Source organism: Peromyscus maniculatus, chromosome 8 (genome assembly GCF_049852395.1).
Source record: "Peromyscus maniculatus bairdii isolate BWxNUB_F1_BW_parent chromosome 8, HU_Pman_BW_mat_3.1, whole genome shotgun sequence".
NCBI lineage: Eukaryota > Metazoa > Chordata > Mammalia > Rodentia > Cricetidae > Peromyscus > Peromyscus maniculatus.
The window spans coordinates 33,742,138-33,750,921 of NC_134859.1; the positions used below are offsets into that span (position 1 = coordinate 33,742,138).

The 8,784-nt window shown below is 52.1% G+C and overlaps 1 protein-coding gene across 1 annotated transcript in view; it reads left to right on the forward strand.

Moving 5' to 3' along the window:
• Window positions 1–3,696, forward strand: part of Flt4 (fms related receptor tyrosine kinase 4) — a 46,230-nt gene extending 42,534 nt beyond the window's left edge. Inside the window, exon 30 of the mRNA XM_016005624.3 lies at window positions 1,890–3,696. Coding sequence (XP_015861110.1) covers window positions 1,890–2,088 — 199 coding nt within the window. The 3' untranslated portion in view covers window positions 2,089–3,696. The remainder of the gene's footprint in view (window positions 1–1,889) is intronic.
• Window positions 3,697–8,784: the final 5,088 nt, after the last annotated feature.

An 8,784-nucleotide genomic window follows, 5' to 3' on the forward strand; every position in this document is an offset into this window, starting at 1 on the left:
TCTGAGTACTCACTGCTCTTCCAAAGGACCTGAGTTCCGTTCCCAGCACCCACATCTGGCAGCTCATAACTTCCTGTAACTCCAGCTCCAGCAGCTCTGATGCCATCTTCTGACCTCTGAAGGCATACACACACATAACATACATACATACATACACACACATAAATTTAAATTTTTAATTTAAACAATTAAGTCTACCTAAAGAAATTGACCTAGAAGAGTAAACTCTGGAATATTTCCTAGAACAATTTGGTTTTAAAGATAAATATTCTGGGGCCAGGAGATGGCTTAGTCAGTAAAAGCACTCGCCACCAGACCCAAGGACCTGAGTTCCATCCTCAAGACCCACATGGAAGGAAAGAACCACAATTGTCCTCTAATATCCACATGCGCATGTGTGTCTGTCTGTCTCTCACACACATACACACTAAATAAATAAATGTAAAAAAATAGAGACCAAGTTACTAATGATAAAGAAAAAAGGTATCAAAATTTTCTTGATAGCACCATGCTACAAAAAGCAATAAATCACCATTTTATAAAAACCTCAAAGAAACAGAGAGTGAAGGGTGGAGCCCCGCAGGATGATTATGGGCAGGCAAGGGCTGGAGTCTTCAAGTCCTCCTAGGCCATAGTAAAAAGCTAGGATTTTTTTTCTTTGTGTATACAATGTGCATGCATTTGTGTATCGTGTGTGTGTGTGTGTGTGTGTGTGTGTTCAGATGCACATGTATGTGCATGCCTATGGGAGCCAGAGTTGACATGAGGTGTCTTGCTCCATCTCTCTCCGCTTTACTTACTGAAGCAGTACCTCTTGCAGAATCCAGAGCTTGCTAATTCAGCTATTCCGCTAGCTTGCCCCAGGCATCCCCCATCTCTGCTTTCACTATCACTGAAGCTGCCGGCGAGTCACCACACCTGCCTGGCTTTTGCTTTTACAGCTACAGGAATGCTGGGGATCCAAACTCTGGTCCTCGTGCTTACACACTAAGCATTTTATCCGTTGAGGCGCCCCCCCCCCCCCCCGCCACAAAGCTAGCATTTCATCCCAAGAGTGATGGAAGGCCCTGGGAGGGGGTGGCAGGAGGAGACCTCAATGTCATATCTAACCTAAAGGATCTCTCCAAATACCTTCCAGGGAGGGAAGTGAGGATGGATGTAGAGACGAATGACCTCTGAGTCGACAGCGATGCTTACCCTGGAGTAGGGGTCTGGGGGTAGACGGGTGTCAGTGGAGGTATTTTTCGGCTAGAATGGAGGGCCACTGGATGGACTGGATATGAAGACTGAGGATAGTCAAGGACCACAGTCAGGTGCTTGACCTGAGCTAGAGAGAACACTGACACCATTTGTTGATATGGGCAAGACAGGGACAGCTGTCTCGGGAGCCCACTGCTTCAGAGTGGGCCGTGAGCAGGAAGGCGGGGCTGAACCTTAGGTGCTTTGTGGTGAGGTGAGAAAAAAGTGGAGGGAAAGCGAAAATCCTAAGGAAGCAAGTATCAAAATTTCAAAGACAAAGAGAACTTTTCACTAAGTACCCTGCACCTCCCTGTACATGGCAGCAGAGGGCGCTATTCTCTGTACTGGTTTTCCTAAAATCCATCAGAAGATGCATCAGGTTTACCTGCCCAGGGCAAATAGATTCTCCTTTCCTAAAGCAGCAGGGTTGAGGGGATGAAGTTGGCCGTTTCCAAGGCCCTGTGTCCAGGCTTGGGGCAGGAAAACTGCCCCTGTCACATCAGATCTGTCTGTTGTGCGGCTGATGTCAAATCTGCGCCTCAAAGCCTCTGCACATGCATCATGCGCTGCTTGTCTCTGTGATTCCAATCAGACCCTGATTCAGGGTCCTCTCGCTGTGCTTATTAAGACCGCCCTCCCTGTCTTGACAGCTGTAAAGGTTCTGGCCAGCACATGGATATCCCCAGAGGACATCCTGACCCCCAGGGAAGGCGGCGGCGGCCCACCCAAGGGGCACAAGGAGGCAAGGTGTTTTACAACAGCGAGTACGGGGAGGTCTCCCAGCCATGCGAAGAAGGCGACTGCTCCCCATCTGCTGGCTCCCCCTTCTTCACAGACAGCAGCTACTAAGGAAACACTCGGCAAGGCCTCCGACCCCTTGCTGAAACCAGGCTCTGACAGCTGGGGCTAGAGGGCATCCCTAGCAGGGCAAGGCTGGAGGCCCAGGCTGGGAATTCATCTCTAGCTCCAACTCTGGAGTTGTCTATTCCCCCTCTCCAGCCTCCCTAGCCAGGAAGAGTCAAAGTCAGACACAGGGCTCCCTTGAACTCTGGGCCATTCCTGTGCCCTTCACCAGACAGTCACCCGCACCCTCACGTTCAGTTGCCTCGGAGCTCAGGATTGGCAGGTGCTGGCCCTCGAATGAGCACTCTGGCAGAGACCCTTCTACAGGACCGACTTTCACTACCCTGGTGGATGGCAGGGTTCTAATAAAGAACGCATGTGTCTGGGAGTCACACAGAGGACCAAAGTGGAGTTAGACCACACAGCCTCCACGTCCTGGCCCAAACACGATCCCCTCCACTTGAAGACCCCCGCTTCCATCTGTCTTCCTGCTTCTTTCTCCTGGCCCTCCAGGGCTGAAGAGAGAAGGTGACATTTCCATTTCAGAGTCCTCTAAACACCTAACGAGCTCATGGCAGCTGTGTGTACGCAATGACAAATCACAATGAAGCCGCACCTCCGCCCTGAGTGCTAGAAGATCCTTGTTTTATCGAAGGTCAGATGCTGCTGTGAAGAATTTATTCTCCAAAGAGTCATGTGGAAAGAAGCCTAAGGACACCCTTCTGAAGCTCCTAACAACTGAGGGGGTGGTCATAGCACTCCAGTCACTCCAGTTCTTGGTCTCTCTCTCTTGAAGGCTCCCAGGCTCCACGTGCATGGCCTAGATCCTGAGAAACCGGCTGGTGTTCTGGACCTCCCTTGAGCCAGGATCTGTGGATTCTGTCAAGGAAGGCTTCAGGGGCTGGCACAGAGGACCACATGGCCTGGGGCCATTCCGCCATCACCCCATGTCCCCAGGCTACTTGGAGGCCCCTGCCTTCTGCTAGCCCTATACTTGGACCTGATACTTACACAGAAACAAACCAAACCTTTGTCCTGAGACACCGCTCCATGGAAGCTGGGACCTTCCTGCCCAGAACCCCTCCAGCCGAGCTCACACTGCCCAACCATCACTACCAGAGGAAAGCCTCACAAAGATGAGTCCCATCAACCCCCAGCCCCACCCCAACAAGAACGCTTGCAGGACAGGCGACCATACAGCAAGCCGGGGCTTGCTCAGCAGACCCTCCCCACTAAGTGTATGTTGTTCTTCTATGATATGTTGAATGCATGTATGATTCTAGTCTTCTTTGTGCCTGGGGGCCCTCCCCCAGCCCCATTCCTCCACGCCTAACCTGTCTGTGGGACTGAGTCTCAAGCTTGCCTCGTGGAAGTAAGAGAGACTGTCCTCTCGGAGGACCAAAGGCTGCGGTGGGTTTGCAGAGCCCTTGTCAACCTCCTCCACGTGTGTGTCACCTGTCCGCGTCACCTCTCCTGACTTCTAACTACACACATACAAAATGTACTGGGGAAGAAAATGTACTCTGCCCTTTTAGGCAGTGTTCTCAGAAATGATCTAAGATATTTAACGGAAGATAATAATAAATTTGATGCCAGTCCTTGAGTTAAAACGAATGGATTCTAAATAAGCTGTCTGTTAAATTCTGGTCTATGTCGTATAGCCCCCAAAGGCCTCTGGGCTCAAAGGAACCATGGTGTGGTCTCCTTGACAAGGCTGCTTGTTGAGCCCGGATCCGCATCCCTCCCTAACTCAGCTCACATTCCCGAAAACTGCCAGCAAAGGGCGCTGAGGAGGCATCAGGATGCCTGCTCAGCTCTCACCTAGTCTGTTTTGTGTGTGTGTGTGTGTGTGTGTGTGTGTGTGTGTGTGTGTGTGTGTGTGTGTGGTTTTTGTTTTTATTTATTTATTTAATTTTTTTGGTTTTTTTGAGACAGGGTTTCTCTGTGTAGCTTTGCACCTTTCCTGGAACTCACTCTGTAGCCCAGGCTGGCCCCGAACTCACAGAGATCCGCCTGGCTCTGCCTTCCGAGTGCTGGGGTTAAAGGCGTGCGCCACCACCACCCGGCCACCTAGTCTGTCTTTACCAGCTTGCTACACACATGTTCTCCTAATACCTACTTCATCTATAACGTAAAGCAATACCTTCTTGTCACCTACCAAAGTCACATGTTGCCCCCTGAGCACCAGCAGTGGTAGACACAGAGGACTCAGCTCCAGGCAAGTCCTCTGCACCAGCTCCCTACATCCTCTTCCGATCACACCAAGGAAGCAGGTCCAGCACACCCCTGAGGTTGTCTCCAGGTCAGATGTCCCAGGAGCCCAGGTGGGGAAAGCTAGCAATGGCCATTGGGAGGCAGCGGGCCTGTCAGCTGGACCAGGCTGGGGGTAGACTTAAGCACCCAGCAACAGGCAGCTAGCACAGTCGGATGGGCCCCGCGCCCAAGAGAACAGGAAAGAGCCTGGCAAAGGCCAGGGGCGAGGTCAGTACCCTGGTGGGCCAGCTGCACATTCTGGGCCTGTCCCGTGATTCCTGTTGTCCCCTGGTTGTCGTCATTCCAGGGGGAAGAGCCCCTCCCCACAGAGGCAACTGCTAGTGGCAGGGGTGCTTTGTTTGGTCGTGGCTTCTACAATAAATCTAAATCTGAACAGGGAAAAAAATCCACACTAAACACAAATATCTTGACACTTGGCGTTGTGTCATAACCAGTCGCATTTGACCTCAGAATCAGAGAAGTCTGTCCCCGGGACTAGATCTCCTCTCTCACTATCCAGAGAGACCAGACCAGGCTGGATTGTGGGGATGTGCAGGACTGAGAGTGGCAGGCAAGTGACCGACCGGATGTGGCTCCCTGAAGCTGGGTGAGCCTGGGTGCACCAGTGTCCATCAGATCCTGTGTCTCACCATGACCTGAGATCTTGAGAGCTTTGGTGGAAACCAAGGTGCTGGAAGGGCTTGCCTTGAAAGCCCAGAGGCCAAGTTAAATCCCCAGAACCCATTGTAAAAATGCCAGGTGGAGTGGCATGCATTTGTAATCCGAGCCCTGGAAGACAGGCAACAGGCAAACAGATCTCTGGGGATTATTAAGCAACCAGCCTAGCCTAGCCTACTCAACACGCTCTAGACCAGTAAGAGACCCTGTCTCAAAAAAAATCAAGGTGGATGACATCTAAAGAACATCCAAGGGGGACTTCTTGCATCTAGAGAGAGAGAGAGAGAGAGAGAGAGAGAGAGAGAGAGAGAGAGAGAGAGAGAGAGAGAGAGAGAGAGAGAGATCCTTTACCCTCTTCCCATCATACGAAAAAAACATCCACAAATCAAAAAGCAAGCCCTCACCAGACACAGACTCGTCCCTGCTTCTTGATCTTGGACTTTGCAGCCTCCAGAAGTCAAACAATGAATGAGTGTCGTGTTTAATCCAAGATCACAGACATTTGTTATGGCAAACTCAGCTGAGTCACCACCCTCCTGTCCACCCATCTGCATCAGAGTAAGTGGGGTTCTCATCTCCCCACAACGACCCTTCAAGCAATTTCAGAGAGACCTCTGGAGGCTGCAGCCACTGAGAGCAACAGAAAGCTTTGCAGGGAGAGGTGGGAAGCCCGTCTTAGAGGCTCGGGGGTGAAATGGACATTAACAGAAGGACCTGTAGCCCTCTATTACACAAAACCAGAAGTCCTGCAGTCAATGAGTCCATCGGTGACTCTAATCTAGGGAAATTTAGAGTTCAGGGATTGCTACCACCAAAGCAAGGGAGGTTACTTGTTTCCCTGTCCTGGACCTAATGATCTACACTGCCTTGCCATCAGTCACAAGTGCAGAGGGGTGCAGAATGCCATCAGTCATGGGTGCAGAGGGGTGCAGAATGCCATCAGTCATGGGTGCAGAGGGGTGCAGAATGCCATTGGTCACTGGTACAGAGGGGTGGAGAATGCCATCAGTCATGGGTGCAGAGGGGTGCAGAATTCCATCAGTCATGGGTGCAGAGGGGTGCAGAATGCCATCAGTCATGGGTGCAGAGGGGTGCAGAATGCCATCAGTCATGGGTGCAGAGGGGTGCAGAATGCCATCGGTCATGGGTGCAGAGGGGTGCAGAATGCCATCGGTCATGGGTGCAGAGGGGTGCAGAATGCCATCGGTCATGGGTGCAGAGGGGTGCAGAATGCCATCGGTCACGGGTGCAGAGGGGTGCAGAATGCCATCAGTCATGGGTGCAGAGGGGTGCAGAATGCCATCAGAGGCACAGGTGCAGAAGGATGCAGGACACTCTACTTTTCAGTTAGAGCTGCATGAGTTTGCCAAAAGCCAGACAGGAGTCAGGAAGACATAGAAATGGAGGACGAAATGAGGGCAGGGGAATACTCAGAGAGACTGCAGAGGGAGAAAACTGTCTGGGACAGTATCCTTAAAAACTTTGGCCAATCCTCCACAAACAAGGGGTCAGGTGGCTAGGCAGGTGTGCCTCTTGGGGTCCCGTCTGGCTGCTGAGGCACTGTTGGAAGCCTCCTGAGAGCCTCGTGTGCAGTAGCACACCTGGGCACTTCCTGCCCTGAGAAGAAGGATGGAGCAGCTTTGGGGCTGAGGGAACTGGAACGTGCACATTCCACCCCTTCCATGTCCAGTAAGAGATGAGAGTAACCAAAGCGCTGCTGCTGAACTATTACATTTTAAGCTGTTGTATCAATCTCACTTTGGGACAGCAGTGACTCCATCTTGGATGTGAGCAGAACACTGGGTAGAGTTTGGGATGGGATTTCCCCAGTTCCCTAACCCACCAACTCACATGGCTCTGGGTCCTAGTGTGTGGAGGCAGCAGAGAGCACTAGTTCATGGGGGACCTTCCTGCCCCATGAGGGTACTGGGCATGAGACAACCTTGGCCCTGATGCAGACCCAGTTAAGGGGTCACTGTGACCTCTACCTTTAGTCCATGAACTCAGTAGGACTTCATCCTAGCCCATGCAGAAATAGTACACAGCCCTTCGGAGCAGTGGAAGCCCACTGATATCTCCAAGGAGGGCCTTGCAGACAGGAGGAGGTCTTGTTTCCCCGAGCCCACATCACTGCCTCCTGTTTGCCATCGCTGGCTGTTGACTTGTCGCTCCAGAAGGGACAAATCGAAAACAGGGAGCAGAGAGATAGCCGAGAAGGGCAAGGTCCTGTTGACATCAGCTGAACTTGGATCAATGGCAGCACCTTCCTTGGACCTTCCAGTCACCGCTTATTGCACGTGGGTCAGCATTTCCGCCACCCTCAGCAATGCCCTGAGCCCTCTCAGGGAGAACCATGCCGACAGCATCATCCCACCCTCTCCACTGCGGGGTCCTTTGTAGGAGGCCTTGGGAGAGGCAGGAGAAAAATGAAGTGCTTGAAAGAGCCAGATCAATATTGACCAAAGTGAAGGCATCCGTACAAGTGCTAACAGGACACACTGGAGACACTGCTGTGAACCCCACGGCCCAGTTGACTGAGCTATGAGGAAGGAGGAAGGAGGCCACTGAGGAGGGTGTGTTGGCAGAGGTTCATGAGTGGCCCCAGAGGAGGGCATAGCACATCTATGTACCTGGTGGGTGAGCCAGGGATTCCGGGACAGCTCCGCAGCCCCCACTGCTCTGGCCCTGCTAGTGGCCCCAGCCATGCCAGATAGATCCAGGCTTCTTCCTCAAGCCACCTTTACCTGGTGTTAAACGCAGTCCAGGGCCCTGCTGCGGTGGCCCCATCTTAGCTGCCAATAGAGCCTGGGTGTGCCCACCTGGCCTCGTGGTGCCTACTTAAGCAAGAGCGAGATAGAAGGATCGATCCCTCGACCATACAACTGTCATGACCCAGGATGATGACATCCCTAGGAAGATAGCCATATTGGTGGAAAGGAAGGGAATCTGAGATCAGACGTCTTCGTAGACTTAAGAAGGGGCCCAGGATCTTGGGAAGAGGCTGCACACCGGCTCACCCCAGAGGCTGTCCATCCATCCCCACCTCCTGATGGAAAAAGAATGCAGAAGGAATGAAGAGAAACTCAACACAGTCCGTTTGTAAGCTTCGACCTTCATGGGCTTTACATAGAGATGGGAGCAGTTTTTTAAGACCAATCCTGCAGCACATAATAACCACAAAAGAGAGGCCTAACCTAACTAGTCCACAGCAAGGCAACATGGCAATGAGTCATGGTAAAACCTGAAAAGGTCATCACGGAAGTCTCACACTCACCTCCTCCGGACAACTCCCAAGATGAGTAACAATCAAGATGCCTGGTCCGAAAAGGCGGAGAGGCTGGTCTACCTGCTCATGCAGGGCAGCCATATTCCTCACAGAGAGATGGAACTAGGTCCATAGCTTGGTTAATAACGGGCTTAGCCTGGGTATCAGAGAGGGCTCCGGGGTGGCAAGTCTTAGTGAGTAGCAAAAATGAAAGTAGAAAAAAATAAGAAGAGACTTTCTGGGACCCTCCTGACCCAGACACTCAGGAAGCTGCTTGGCTGGCAGTCCCAGCCCCCATTTCAACTCCATCTCTGCATGCCCATGACAGCCACACGTTGGGCCCAGGTGTGTACACATGCATGGAGGCGCACCAAGCATGGACCAAGGAGACCCCAGAGCCATGTTGGGAGTTGAGTTGGGCCTGGGATAGGAATCTGAGCGTGGAGAAAGCATGGTCAAGCCTGGGGGCCTTTCAAACAAAGGCCTGCCGATGGACCTTGAAGGAG